Source organism: Phragmites australis, chromosome 1 (genome assembly GCF_958298935.1).
Source record: "Phragmites australis chromosome 1, lpPhrAust1.1, whole genome shotgun sequence".
NCBI lineage: Eukaryota > Viridiplantae > Streptophyta > Magnoliopsida > Poales > Poaceae > Phragmites > Phragmites australis.
Window position 1 is genome coordinate 54,846,659 of NC_084921.1, and position 15,683 is coordinate 54,862,341.

The window sequence follows — 15,683 nt, forward strand, 5'->3', positions numbered from 1 at the left end:
TGTGCTTCACTTTTACTAGTACCACTGTTTTTCTGCCTTTTCTGTTTACCTCCGTTTCTTCTTGCTGCATTGCTACGTACACAACGGGGACGTTTGGACCTTACGAAAAATTAATTGGTCGGTTGCTTGCGTTTGCTGGCTGCCTCGGGTTGTTTTGTACTTTCTAGCATTTTTTTTACTAGCCCGAGTGAACCAAATTTGCTCTCCGTCGCCGGCAAGCCAGGCGAGCAAACGAACCAAACGCGCCCAATAAGACACTTGATGAATATACTGCCGGTTTACTTTTTTAACCTTTTGATTCGATCGATATGAAATAGGCCATCACGTACAGGCTCTTGTGTTTCCAGCAAGGATTGGTCAGGCTCCAGATCGATTTCCCAGCTTGGAGTGCGCAGTTCGAGTTGTTCGAGGTTCGCTCAATTGCGCCGCGCGCATCGATCGGTCGTGCGACACAGCTGGCTTTCTCGAGACGTTTGACCACTTTTAGAGCACCTGGCCTGTCTGCCTGCTCCCGTCCAGTGGCATGCAACTGCGACTTGTGCCTCTGAATACAACTGGCGCAGCTCCACCTGTTTTTTTTAATAAACACCGAATTTGTATTCACACAAAAAAAAACTTTGCATGGATGAAAACCATCTCAAAACAGGTTCTGCAATGCTAAAAACAGGATATTGAACATCATGAAAAATATTATTACAAGAGTAAACTGGGTCAGATCTATCTGCCTGAAGCCAAGCCTTCCTAGTTAGGCTATGAGAAATTTTATTTATCTCCTTATTGATTTTGCGCACCTCAAAATAAATTTCCTAATTATTCTTTATGAAGTCGGCTAAATGTGGTCTTATGTTCCATTATGGTGCGGCAGCAGTGAAATCCTCAAGTGGTAGCTAGCAACAAGCCGGCACAATTTAACACATGTGGCGGTAATACTAGGATACCTTTTTTTTTTCACATGTTAACTTAGCCAGAGTCCAATGAGTGCAAATGGAGCAACCAGCGCATGCAGAGTTGCAGGCTCAGAGCAAAATAACATGCTTTTCCTATACATTTCTGAAGGAACCAGCGACAGAGAATTGAGGGTTTAGGACGCCACCACCACTGACGCTAAATTGAGATCCAACCCAACAGAACAGAGTGGTGGTACAACAACCCAGAGAAATAATCACCCCTACCGTCTCATGGATAGTGTTTACGAATTCGTTCGGCCATCGAAATATAGTAGCCCATGAATTCTCCAAAATTCTGGACTACCCGTACAAGTTTAGGAACATTCAGTAGAAACCAGACAAAATTTATTATTTTTTTATTTTTCTACATTTAAATTTAAATTCTGTATACGGTGCGGATTCGTGGTTTTCAACAAATTTATCAACCTGCTCGGACTGGCGGCCGTAGAAAAGGGTTCATTTGGCGGGGCCGTCGGGCGTCCATCGCACAGGCACAGTGCCAGAACTATCACCTGCGGCAAGGACGAAGACGCCACACGCCACGGCAGGTTCCCCACCCCTCCATACAAATTTGCCACGCTCCTCCACCACCACTCCCACGTGCTCCAGCTCACCGCCTGCCCCCGCCTAGAACGGCCCCACTCCCCCCCCCCCCCACCCCGTGCGCCACGCCCTTTTCCTACCATCGGATGGCCATCGGGCGGTTGAGGTGAGGTGCTTCCTCTGGGAGCAGGGTACGGGCACCGAGGGTGAGGACTCGGCGAGTGGGTCGTGGGCTTCTAAACAATCATTCACGAGGGGTTTGCAGCCGACTGGCTCCGTTCCGTCCACCCCGAACTGTCCCCAGGAAAAAAAGGCTCCCTCTTTTTTTTTTTTTTTTTTGCCTGCCATGCTGCCTTGCCTTTTTCTTGCTTCTGATGTTGACCACCAACATGTGTTCCCGGGTTACTTTGTATTCCTGGCTTTTTCTTCTTCTCTCTTTTTTTCCAAACTGATTCCATTCCTTTTCCGAGAATCTAGAATTGTTTTGTTTATATGTAATTCTAATGATTACATACAAACATGCAAAGCCAATGATTAATGATTTGAATTAAATTTGGGATGAATAAACAATAAAATATAATCTTGTATCGGTATGTTCTAGGTGAAATCCTAACTGAGGTAATGAAACAATATATCTTTTAAATATCAATCATCTTTACGCAAACTTAGTTTTGTATGTTTTTTAATAACCTACTAAGTCACATGTTTGTTTGTTGTTTTTCAAAATATGACAGTTAATATTACAGTATATATTTGCAAGAAAAATTGAACCCATCTTAAAATAAGATGAGTAGAGTAGACATAGTTTATACTAATCACTTTAGAAAGAAAAGCAAATATGAAGGTAGGAGTGGTGGGGTGCGCGCATGATTTTGGGTGGTTGATGGCGGCAAGTGGGGAGGGGGGGGGGGGGCTCAGCTGACGTGGCAGGGAGGGCGGAAGCGGCATCTCGAGGAGTGCGGCGCGTGGGTGGTGAGATTTCGGGGCGCGTTTTTGAGCGCGAGAAAAAATAGGCCACCAAATCAAAAGGCAGCGCAGAGCGGAGGCGAAAGGGAAGCTGAGCTGGGAGTGAGCGGAAGACAGCTGGGATTTCGGTACGGCCGGGCAGCCGAGACGCAGCTCCCGTCGCGGTTCGCACCCCGGCCGCCCTGCGCCCGGTTCATGGACCGCCTCGCCGTTAGAAGTCCACCGGATCCCCATCCCCCACACTTGACGGCCGTACCGGCGGCTCTCCGTTATTTGTGGAGCTAGTTACGTGACCAGTGCTTTCACTGTGCTCAGAGGACAACATTGCAGGTGCTTTGGACTTGTGTTCCATCCGAATGATTAGGACTTTCTACCAAAAACGATGCTACTGTACTGTAGTGTACAGTACGCTGTTGATTTCTTCAGTCTTCCCAAAACACAGGAAAAAAAGGTGCAGCTCAAATCATTTTGTTACGATACGGAACCATGTATGTTACAAAAAGTGTAAACCTATGCATGATACTGTTTCAGGCGGCAATTCGTTCGTGTGAGCTCACTGAGCAGAGTTATTTGCATCTAAATAATCAGTGAATGCCTTGCAAGCAGGGTCCGGCAGGCCTATGGGCTGCGTCCACGCGGAGGCTGGAGCGCCACCACCTCGCCTTTTGTTTCTTGTCCAGAACTGTAGCCGCGCTGTCCCCACACACTTCACTATGCGCGGGCCCACTCCGCTCATTCTATTTCCACCCTCCCTGCCTCCAAAGATGCATTTCCCATCGTGCCCTCGACCACCTCCTCGAATACCCGTTTTGCCCCTCTACCAACCCTAGGTCGATCAGGAAAATGGTTTTGGCCTGGCTGGTCCCCCAAATCTTTGAGTTGGGATCAAATTGGGATCTCCTGAAAAAAAAAATTAAGCATCACAACACAACGTGAGGTGAGATAGGAGGGGAGTGTCTTTCGAGACTGTGAAAGCTGACTAACGAATTTGTGGAATATTTGTTAAAATGTTAATATAGTCTAGTTCCAAAATTTAATAACATATTAAATTCTTTTTTAAGATCGAGAACGATGACTAGAGTGGATGAATAATGTCTTGAACTTTTTTTTGAAATAGATGGTTTATTTTTTTCACCAAACACTTTAAAAAACGCACAAATGTAAGTATAAATTTTAGAGAGACACAGTGAGAAAAAAAATTCAAGGCAACATGACTGTATGGATGGAATATTAACCATAAGGTATATTCAAAACCATTTCATGTTTCTTTGAGCACAAAAACTTGAAATTTGAACGAATAACTAAAAAAAAGACAGTCCACCAAAAGAAGGAGTTCTCAAAGTTGATGGTTTAGAGACAAGTAAAATTAAGACTCTTTCAAATACATAAGTATGTAAATGTTTATACCTCTAGCAATAAGAAGAAGATTTTTTAAAAATTGAAAAATCGCAGTTCGAAGACAAAAACGAAAATCAATAAGAAAATCATAACAAAAAAAGGAAAAGTTGCAAAGGAACCAATAGAGAAATATCAGAATGAGTGGAATTCAAGCATATGCAAAAACATAAATTTCATTACTCAAATATGTCAGTCATATTTTAGATGGATTGCAAAGATTTTTTTCTCTAAAAAAACTCTCACCTATTATATAGGCTAAGCAACCATCTTTATCTTCTAAAAACTCTAATACTACGCTCTAAAAAGGTGACACAAGGGGCTAAATAGCTAATTTTAACTCTCCTATAGCCTTTACCCTTCTATTTATAGGTCTAAAATACTTAAACTCTAAGTATCCTAGCTTATTATAAAATTCCTTATTTTTATAGTACATTTCTACGTATCGCCGAGGATATTTTAGTTTATTTCTTGCTCTATCTATCCAACGACCACGACACATTCACGACTTAGTTTCGCTTCGACTCAAGCTTCACAATGGTGGCACATACTCCAATTCTCCTACGGTTTTAAGAGTCAATCGTGAAACCATATGTACCCTTCTTAAATCGTAACTCGCCACTTGCTTACACTTGAAGCAAGCGCTCAGATATCAACTCGTGTATTACATCTTGCGATCATGATCACCGATAAGTCTGTCCTACTCTCGATCCTTAGGGCCGTCTTGTCGCTTGCACCTACATCTGTTTCACTTGAATTTGTCAACACAACGTCTCTATCCTCCATTTAATGTTTTGCTTGATCTCCACGTGTACGGTTAGGATCATCCTTTGACTTCGTCCGACCTACTTGATCATCCGACACCAAGCACCTGCTTAATCCTGATCACCCGCCATCGACCGTCAAATTACATTTATCACCTGCACATCATGAGATAACAAAATATATTTCTCCAACTCTAAATCTAATTAGTGCATTTATCAAAATGCTAAAAAACAAGCTTAAACAATTTAGAACTTGACAAACTAAATCTACAACTTTATCGATCACTCATCACGAATAAATCGAGACATATTTTTAACTTGATTTCTCACCTTTGAAAAAAAAGAAAAAACTGACATGCTAACACACATGCTTGTGTTCTTGACTGCGGTTGCATGCGCTCTACGGACTACGGTTACAGTATAAGCTGCTCAATAGAAAGGCAAAATAAATTCATAAATGCCCCAAGAGTATAACGAGGATTTAACGCGTGTTTCTCGATTTATGAATCGAAGGGCCTACATTGGATCCAACATGTTTACTCCATTCTCTGTCCATCATACATTCATACCTATATTTAATGTACGTCAAGCAATTTGTTCTACTATGCTATTTTTACATTCACGTACCGTCTAGTCATTTTCGGTGTAATTTTTCTTTTTGGTTGAACGGTCATGATATCTGGTACAGAAGTTTAAAAGGCTAGATGGGTCAGTGACAAAAAATCTTTAAGGGAAAAAAAGACCCAAGTGATGGTATCCATTCACTCTATAGCGGCAAAGGCGCATTCATTCTGCAGCGGCGAAGTCGGTTAATTCTCGTGTCGTGGAGCTTTAACGACCTCATCAGAGTTTGATTCTTCGTCTTCCTCCAGCTACCGCGCTTTTGACTGCACGCATCACTTGGCCGGGCTTGCAGCTTCACCAACACGACATTACGAGCTAATTATGCCCTCCATTTCGACACCGTACTGCACCGCCGGCACGCACACATGTGCGTGTGCGTGCATCCGATGGAAACGGCAAAGATATGCTGGTAGCCTCGTACTAGTAGAGAAATTAATCGACGCAAAACTAGTTGTACATTACGTAGCGCGTGCATTTCTTTAGTGCGGACGCGCAATTGTTTTCGTTATCCCTTGACCACGCTTATATTATATCTTAGTGTGATGAGCAATCAAGCGCGCGTCCATGCGTACAAGTTCATATCGCGGCGAAGGCATGCAGTTTTGAAACAGGGGAGGGCGTGATTCAAGCGATTATGTCATTCGTGTGATGCCAGCATGGCGGCTTGTAAGGATACGCGTCGAAAATTGTGGAAATACTCTTGGACATTCTGAACGCATTTCTCCCCGGGAGCAGCAGTAGCATCGCACGCGCCGGTTGTAACCGGATCCTTTGACTTTGGTGGGGCAACAGAGGCGCACAGTAATTTGTGAGAGTCGATATAGTCTTCTAAGATCATCGTAGTTATATTCTCTTCGTTTAGTTTTTTTTTAATTTCTCTCTCTATTATTATTCTATTTATTTTCTTTAATCTATAATAGTTTATATTTAAAAAGATTCATGAAGGAAAAAAAGAGAATACTATCTTCTCAAGAATGACCTTGAGAATATATTCGTAACGAGAATTAAAAAAACTATTAAACCTTAAAAATATATTTGTGAAAAGATTCTCGTTCATTAAAAGACTCCTTTGATAATCTAACATCGCACATTACCAAATTTTACGGATCAATAAAATACTGTAGTATTTTTACTGTTCCTCTGCCTCCTTTGGTCATACCTCTTGTTTGTTTATTTACGATCGGACGAGTCAAAACTGTCCAACTGTACTTTGACGTTAGACTCAACCAATGTAGGATCTCGTTACGTGCCGTTTGGGGGAGCAACAGCAACAGCGGTAACCGTACATGGGCTGAGCTAGCTGCCAACAACCTCAGCTAGCTATTACTGGTACTACGTGCTGCTCCTACCTACGCAGGCATGCGAAAGTAATCGATCGATCGATCGCTGCAGCGAAACCGCGGCCGGCAACGAGTGAGCAGCCGCTCATGGCCTTAACCCCAACAGGCCTGCGGTTTCCGTCCGTCCGTCCGCGCGAGTAGAGTACCGGTCGCCATTAATAGCTAGCCCGCGCGCGCATGAGGTGAAACTGCCCCCTCGCGGCGTGCCGTGGCCGCTGCGGTGCGGCTAGCTAGCGCGATGCGATGCAGGAGGTCGCGTGCTCCTCCGGCCCACGCGCATGCACCAGCTGACCTGTTGGTTGTTTGCGCGCCGAGGCGGAGCCATGCCGGGAGCCTGACACGGCAGACGGCAGGCAGACACGCGATTCATTTCCACCTTCTACTCCCGTACGACCCGCGGTAGCCTGGTCCCTCCCGGTCAAAGCCGAGCCGAGCCGACGCAGCCCCGACAGGCTCGAGCTCGGCTCATACAGAGCAGGCCAGGACCGTAAATAAGCACCAACTCCCGGGGCGGCCGGCGCGTACCAAACCCGCCCTCCTCAAACTCCGTCGCTATCGCCGGCTCTGCGACACGAGTCAAACTCAAACCCCATCGCTCCCATCCCTCGCCCATATCAGCAATTCCGTCGAGCGCACGAGGGCGCCCCCGTCTTTTCGCCCGCGCCCCCACAAAGCGTCTCGCCTCGCCTCGCCGCGCCGCGCTGTCGCTGCCCTGCCGCCCCGCTCGTCGATCGGCTCCCAGCCTCCCACTGCATTGCCCTGCCCGGTGTGGGGAGGGGGGGTTCAAAATTTGCAGGGAGAGCGGGGGCGTCCCTGCATGAACGAACCACCCGCCGCGCGTGGCAGCTGCCAAAGATGTTCCTCGATCACACGAGGAATATTTTTAGCGTGAAGAACAGGGACGGGTGGATCGTCTTTTCGGATTGAAATTTTGTGCTCCTCGTGCTCGTGCCCACCTATCAACTGGGAGGAGAGGAGCCAATCGGGCAACGGTTTGGTAGTTGACGGCGCGGGTTTGGTTATGTTGACCCGTTGTCATTGCTTGCTGACACCTGCATCACTGACTGACCACCGATCGAGATCATCTCCACATCACTACTCCTTGCAAAAAATCGCCTCCGTATATTTTGCTGCTGTCATGGCGCGGTAATGACGCAGAGAGAATTCAGCCGTTTTAATTGAGCCCTACAGGAATCCACGGTACACAGGTCTAGTCTAGCTAAAGATAGGGCTAATTATGCTGTTCTGCTGATAATTTCATAAGGAACATAATATTTTCATGATTTCAAAAAAAAAAAAAGATCCAAATAGTCTTTATCTACAAAAGCAACCATATACAGCACCATTCAACCGTGACTTTAGACCATATCCAATGGCTACTCTTCACGGGTACTATTCTCTTTGTGAAGATATTTTCTCTCCTTTGTGAAGATATTTTCTCTCTTCAGTATTCTAATAGTTTTTTTATAGTTCATATCACAAAAAAATTATTTCTTATATTCTTTATTTTGGAATTCTCTTATATTTTCCTTCATGCCATTTCGTAAGGAAGCCATTAAAAATGAGAGAAAATAAAAAATATAAAAATATGAAAAAAATTAGGAAAAGAACTAAACGAATGTATGGTCGGAGATGGTCTCGTTTGAACCTCAAGGCTCAGGATGCAACACTCGAGCAGGTCAAAGGCGAGGAGAAAAAAAAAGGGGGGCATTTCAACCAGAAATAGAGGGAGCGGCACGTGGTGGCGGCTGCAAAGCAGAAATAGGACGAAACAAAGGGGGTGAAAGCAAAAGAAATCGCCGCATCAATAAAAAGCCAAGACCAGCCACGCTCTAGCCTTCTCCCCGTCCCCTTCTCTCTCCTCCCCACAACCCCCCCGCGCCGCGCCGTTCTGTTCCATCTTATTCACCATTCCGTCGCGCGCCGCCGGCTGGACGCCGCGTCCCGGCCTTGCGGGCGCGGGGTGGATTTGTGGTTCCAGGAGGGGAGGGGGAGAGGGCGCTCTGCGATGGCGTGATCGGCGAGCGCGCGCCGGATGGGGCGGGCGGGGATGGGGAAGGTCGGGCTCGGGGTGGCGGCGGGGTGCGCGGCGGTGACGTGCGCTATCGCCGCGGCTCTGGTGGCGCGCCGGGCGTCTGCGCGGGCGCGGTGGCGGCGGGCGGTGTCGCTGCTGCGCGAATTCGAGGAGGGCTGCGCCACGCCGCCCGCGCGACTGCGGCAGGTCGTCGACGCCATGGTCGTCGAGATGCACGCTGGGCTCGCCTCCGACGGCGGGAGCAAGCTCAAGATGCTGCTGACCTTCGTCGACGCGCTCCCCAATGGGTACGGCCCCGAGGTCCCGTTCCTTACTGCTTGCTGCCTTTGCCTTGTCTGGTTCGTGGCCTCGCGATGCCTTGATTTGATGCGCGTGTGTTCCTTTCTTTCACTTACTTTTGTGATTCTTGGTTAGAACATAAAAAAGTTTATTTTTTTCGTTTTTCTCAACTGACATGTTGATAGTTGGATCATACCCTTGCATCTCGCCATCTTGCTCGGTTGCGATGCTACTCCGGTGTGTGTATGTAAATGTGATTGCTTTTCTTTGGCTCCTTCCTTGCCTTCTGAGTGATGTTGAGCGATGCGCATTTATCGCTTTCCTTTTGGGTGCCCGTACGAAATGCTACCAGTGCGGATTTGCCTCGTGGTTCAGAGAGTTTATCGCCGGACGCTTCTTTTGAGTTTTCTTCAGAGAGCTTTCATTTGAGTTTTGATGGGTTTGTTTTAAAGCGGCGCACAAGGACGCGCATTTCTTGCTCCTTCCCCCAATGCAGTATGCATCGGGCTTGCCGTTCTCCGGTACAGTCGTGTCAATGCTAAGTTGGGGATCGTTGCACATGATTCGTTCCCCCCTTTTGTAATTATTTCTTCACGCTATTGTTTGGCCTTGCTGTGCAACGGTGAACAAATTTGGGTCGCTACTTTTCTGATGTGTTCATCCAGCAGTAAACGAATTTGTACCGCTACTTTTCTGATGTGTTCATCCAGCAGTAAACGAATTTGGGCCGTTACTTTTCTGATATATTTTGCTATAAAGTCGCCATCTTTATTCGATTCCGTATAATGCCGCGCACATCTCGTCGATTTTTCCTCGTGGAATTCTCGCAAATACGATGTCATAAAGTTGCCATCTTAGCTGGAACGGAACAGAATGATGCCCATTTCTTGCTTCGGCTCGGCGGGAGTTCACAGGCTACAGTCTTGCATTGGATCGCCATTCTTGGGAGGGTTTGAATAGTCCTGATGCCTGATGCCGCCTGCACCGCAGTGCTCCGGTGCTGAGACAATACAACCTTTGTGCCGGTGCAGCCAGCCTGGGTGCAGCTCCGGTGCCGAGACAATTAATCTCGGCAGATGCCAAGAATTTTTTCATGTGGCCCTTCTGCTGCCTGAGGTAAGCACTGCTGGGTTGACGCTTGCATTCATGGAGGGATTTGGTGTCCGGACCGCCATAAAGGGTCCGTGGAGTGTGGCATCTTGGGACATGAATCTGTGTACGCTTTTATGTGGCTGGCATTGGGTTCACAGGCGCCAGGTTGTATTCCACAATGGCAATGTGTCCTGGGACGTTCTCTGTCAGATGGGGATCATTGCCTGGGGAGGACGCACTTTCTGGTTTGCAAGAATATCTGATGATGATGATGGCGTGCCGTAATGCAGAAATGTGCTGAACCATGGGACGAAGGCTGAACCAAATTTCAAGCTGCTTGGTTCCCACGCTTTCTATCCATTTTCTACTGATTTGCGTCAGCTGTCTAGGTTCAAGGTTTTGTGTTGGATGTCTGCTCTTGCAACAGCTTAGCTTGCCGGTAGAACCTCCTCTGCATGACAGATGGATACACATTAGTTTGGTTGGCCTTTTGGTTTTTTTGCTTCTGTCACATGTTTGGATTTTAGTTCTACCGTGTTTCTCGTCCATTGTCAATGCGGGTTCTTGTGAGGATTGGTTATACCTTGTCCGCTTTTGTGACGTGATTAGAACGATTTCGTCTGGGTTTGCATAACCTTGTGCAGGATGCAGTATGTTTGGACTTAATATCTTAATTTATCTTCACACCCTTTATACTCAGTCTCATAGCACTGATCAAAAGCATGAAACCAGCACTGCACACCGTTTCTTTTCTTGCATCCATTTATCTTTCTGCTAAGACTGTCCAAGTTAATAGCTGTTGCTCGGTTTCATGTGCCTAGCGACACCAATGTTTTTGCTCATATCTAATTTGCATCAACATTTATGCATTTTAGTTTGTAGTGTTTAGGTAGGAAATAGAACGATTTGTGCCTTTTCCATATTTAGATATCTGTTTGTCCAACATTTGACCCTAAGAATGTCTTTCCACTATTCTTTTCATTAGCTTACCATATGAACTCTCCTATTTTCCCTTGGAAACTCTACGACTGCTCTATTATTAGATTGCATTTGTGGCCCTGCCAAATTGCACTCACACCACTAAGCAGTGATTTAGCTATCCTCAGTGTGGTGGCTGCTGATGAGCATTGAGCAAGATGGCAGGTGGCCAATTTACACAGGCATAAGAAAAAATGTGAGGAGATGCGCTAGCTGCTAAACCAAGTGCAAGGGTGATGCATCCATGGAGTTGGTTTTGAGCTGGTATGAAGGTGTCTTGGTGTGGCTTTTCGTGCAGTGGTAGTGCACAACACAGGCATAGCGAAAAATGTGAGGATGTGCGCTAGCTGCTAAAGCACGTGCAAGGGTGATGCATCCATGGAGGTAGTTTTGAGCTGGCATGAAGGTGCCTTCGTGTGGCTTGTCATGCAGTGGTAGTGTACAACACAAGCATAGCAAAAAATGTGAGGAGGTGCGCTAGCTGCTAAAGCACACGCAAGGGTGATGCATCCATGGAGTTGGTTTTGAGCTGCCATGGAGGTGTCTTCGTGTGGCTTGTCGTGCAGTTGTAGCGCACATGATTTGGTTACGCACCATCATGCACATATCGGCTACTGCTGGTGTCCGTTACTTGTCATTGCATGCACATACGGCTACCGTCATCTTGCATAACTTATTTGTATTATAACGATGAAGCTTGATTTTCCAGGTCACTAGTGGGAATCAGTTACTGTGGGGAAGTTGGTTAATTGTTGTCAGGACAAATGTTTCATGTTATTTCAACATTAGCAACAGTAGCATTTCTTTAAAGATTGGATTTTGGAGAGGTGTATATTGGAGGAGTTGAGGAGTGAAGTCATGTCGTTCTGCCATGAGAACTAGTCGTTCTTTTCAAATCATATAATGCTGTTATGCATTGGATGTTCTATGATTATGTCATGGAGACCATTTATGTTGCTTTAATTTTCTCAACAGAATAACCATACTAACCTTGGATTGTGTGCCCTTAACAGAAATGAAGAAGGCGTATATTATGCCATTGATCTTGGAGGAACAAACTTCAGAGTGTTGAGAGTAGAAGTTGGTGCTGGGTCCATGGTCATGAGTCAGAAGGTTGAACATCAACCCATCCCTGAGGAATTGACCAAGGGTACAATTGAGGTGCTTGTTATCTAATATAACTTCCATTTTCTGATATAAAGTACGTTTGTAATGTGTGTCGCTGATTTCTAGTTCAACTGCAGGAGCTGTTCAACTTTGTTGCCATGGCACTAAAGAGTTTTGTTGAAAGAGAAGATGGAAAAGATGAAAGAAGGGCGCTTGGTTTTACATTTTCTTTCCCTGTTAGACAAACTTCAGTGTCTTCAGGATCATTAATTAGGTGGACTAAAGGGTTTTCAATTGAAGATGCGGTAAGGGACACTTATTTCTATATCAGAACTATCCTACCTGCAATAGCTCCATTTCGTTGATTATTCATGAGTATTTGTGTCGGTAAATGACCAAAACCTTGCTAATAATGTCTTTGTCATAATAAGTAGTTTCATAAACTATTTTTGATGGAGTAACAACTTGTGATGCACATAGAAATTTCATATGTACGCATAACCTTGCAATGTTTTTCCACTTGCAATGAATGCCCTGATGGCCCTATGATTACCAGCTTAGTTCTCAGCTTTCCATCTAATTTGTATATATGTATATAACAGGAAACACACATTGCTTTATTTTGACATATGATTGCTTTTATGTTCAGTTCATGGTTCTCAATTTTATACACATGCTGATTTGAACTATGGAATTTCAGGTTGGGAAAGATGTTGCTCAATGTTTAAATGAAGCGCTTGCTCGGAGTGGATTAAATGTGAGAGTCACTGCACTGGTATGTTGTTGCCTGTTTTTGATGGCACCATGCTTAAATGTTTATTCTGATCATTTTATTCCATTAGGCAAGTCTCTTTTTTACACATTGGCAAATGTGGAATATATTTAGTGCTAGTTCTGTTGTGCACTACTATATGGGTACCCTTGCTTGTGTGTGGAAATAAATTGTCACTAAATAATGGATTCAGAGTATGATCCTTTCACCCAGAACAATGCCATGCTCAGTAATTAAGAAGGGGGAGCAAAAGGATCATCCCCTGACTGTAGCAGTTTATGTGTTCCATAATAATTACTTAACTGCTGTGTGATTGTTGTAAGACATGTTCTTTGTGAGCTGTTATATCTTTTCCTGATGCCAGCCGTTCCTCCTTTTGGTTGGTTGTCTGAAATGAGAGTAAGGTTGAGCCATGGGGCCTTGAGGTACCAAAGTTCATTTGGATGATCTAGTTTTGGTATTCCGACGAATTCACACGAATTTGCCTTTTCACCAAGCAATGAGGGGATATTCTCCTCCATATTCTCAACTAGCATGTTCTTTTATGCCTTTTTTTAACCATTGTGTAGCACCAACACTTTTTAAAACTATTATCTTTATGTTATTTTCTACATAGGTGAACGACACTGTCGGGACATTAGCTCTTGGGCATTATCACGACAAGGATACAGTGGCTGCTGTGATCATTGGGGCTGGCACCAATGCTTGCTATATTGAACGCACTGATGCAATTATTAAATTCCAGGGTCTTCTTACGAACTCTGGAGGCATGGTATCTTCTTTTTCTGCTTCATTCTGTATTTAAATTAATCTATCTTATCAAATCCTGCAGAAAAAGGTACTGTGATTCATATGTCTTGTGTTAAACTATGCGATTCATCAGGTAGTAAACATGGAATGGGGCAATTTCTGGTCATCACATTTGCCAAGAACTCCTTATGACATCTCTCTGGATGATGAGACACAAAATCGCAATGATCAGGTGATACTTGTGTAAAATATCCTATGCAATAGCTGTACTTGTAGACTTAAAGTTAGCAAGGCTGAACAATATAGCTGAACATTGTGAATTGCCATTGATACAGGGCTTTGAGAAAATGATCTCTGGGATTTATCTTGGAGAAATTGCAAGACTGGTGCTCCATCGAATGGCTCTGGAGTCAGATGTTTTTGGTGACGCTGCTGATAGTCTATCTATACCCTTTGCATTGAGGTACCTTGTTATGCTTTGCTTATTTCTAATTGCTGCACTGTGGAAAAGGGGACGTAGAATCATTTTGATACGAAATAACTTGCCTGGTTACTCTGTAAGTGCAAGGCCGCACTATTTTCTCAACCGTCCCTGTTATGTTCTTGGCCCAAATGAAATCCTATCTGTTTAAATTGTGAAAATAGTGAAGTTCTTAAAGAAAGTGTTGCAAAAAAGTCCTTGAAAATACCCTCTCAGAATAGTAGTTTCTGCTATCCTGTTCCATAGTCACCGTGTTTCATCCTTGCAGTACATTGTTGCTCTACCTCTCTTGTGTTATATCATCCCTTCGAACTGTAGGCTGAATTCTGTGCATCTTTTTGTAAGATTCCTGCTGCTGCTGCTATGTGTTAAATACCGGGGCTTATCTGCTTAATGGAGTACTTGAAACTGTGCCGCTCAGCCTTGTATCTTACTGGACCATTTCGAATTCTTGTGTCACTGCGCTTTAAAAGGAAGATTTTAGTTGGCTGATTTTCTTGATCTAAATATCAGTACCTAACTAAAGCTTGTTCGCAAAGCCTATTTCTAATATATGTTTCCTGCCCCCATTGTAATCCAGCACACCATTACTGGCTGCAATTCACGAGGACGATTCTCCAGATCTGAGCGAAGTCAGAAGGATACTGCAAGAACATCTGATGGTCGGCTTTTCCTGATCTCCGTATGGATTCGTGCTTTGTTTGCTCAAACTTTTTCTGAAGGTTTTGATGATTCTATTGTAGATACCCGATGCTCCTCTGAAAACTCGAAGGCTCGTCGTCAAAGTTTGTGACATTGTCACCCGAAGAGCTGCCCGTCTAGCTGCTGCTGGCATCGTGGGGATACTGAAAAAGCTCGGTCGGGACGGGAGTGGCATGGCTTCGAGTGGAAGAACGCGAGGCCAGCCGAGGCGGACGGTGGTCGCCATTGAGGGCGGTCTGTACCAGGGCTATCCATTGTTCAGGGAGTACCTAAACGAAGCCCTGGTGGAGATCATGGGGGAGGAGGTGGCGCGGACGGTGACACTGAGGGTGACGGAGGATGGTTCAGGGATCGGAGCTGCCCTCCTCGCCGCCGTACATTCGCCGAATAGACAACAAGGTTCCATATAGTGAGACATGATACAGGAGCTAGCCCCTCTGCAAATGTAAAAAGGGACATTGTTTGATATCTATATTCATATATATAAAATCTGGTCTTGTGCAGAGAAAATCCCTTTTTTCCCTGTCTCATCAGCTCCAGTTTTCTTTGCTTGCTGCATTGGTGTATGAAGTAGGCATTGCTGTGTATTAGGCTTCTTTCCTTTTATGAATGAAGAGGCTCTTTCCTTTTGGATGCCTGCAAGGTTTGTTGTTATACTGGATCTACCTTACACGTACAAACCCCGAGGCCGGAGTTCTTAAAACAAGAAAAAAGACTAATTCGTTGTAGTAGTTCTGAGCTACTGATGTACTGATTTGCAGGCTATTTCTCATGAAAAGCTGAGATGGACCAGACTATCGAAGCACAGTAATGACATTGTTTCTTTAGGATGCAGTCTTTGATATCATATTCATCCTTAAAGGCTTATCATCAACCGAGAGACAGATACCAGAGACAAAGATTTGACA

The 15,683-nt window shown here is 44.9% G+C and overlaps 1 protein-coding gene across 1 annotated transcript; it reads left to right on the forward strand.

Moving 5' to 3' along the window:
• The first annotated feature begins 8,414 nt into the window (after positions 1-8,414).
• Positions 8,415-15,285, forward strand: LOC133928624 (hexokinase-3-like). The gene is made up of 9 exons (XM_062375041.1): positions 8,415-8,901; positions 11,977-12,124; positions 12,208-12,375; positions 12,771-12,845; positions 13,459-13,614; positions 13,726-13,824; positions 13,928-14,055; positions 14,654-14,735; positions 14,817-15,285. Exons 1-9 carry the CDS (start codon positions 8,615-8,617, stop codon positions 15,183-15,185), a joined length of 1,512 nt encoding a protein of 503 aa, XP_062231025.1. The 5' UTR covers positions 8,415-8,614; the 3' UTR covers positions 15,186-15,285.
• Positions 15,286-15,683: the final 398 nt, after the last annotated feature.

Excerpts from the sequence above, each read along its gene's own strand:
- LOC133928624 (XM_062375041.1), top strand. The coding sequence starts at position 8,615 with ATGGGGCGGGCGGGGATGGGGAAGGTCGGGCTCGGGGTGGCGGCGGGG. Across the intron at positions 12,846-13,458 it reads ATGTGAGAGTCACTGCACTG|GTGAACGACACTGTCGGGAC; the intron begins GTATGTTGTTGC and ends TTTTCTACATAG. Across the intron at positions 13,615-13,725 it reads TTACGAACTCTGGAGGCATG|GTAGTAAACATGGAATGGGG; the intron begins GTATCTTCTTTT and ends GCGATTCATCAG.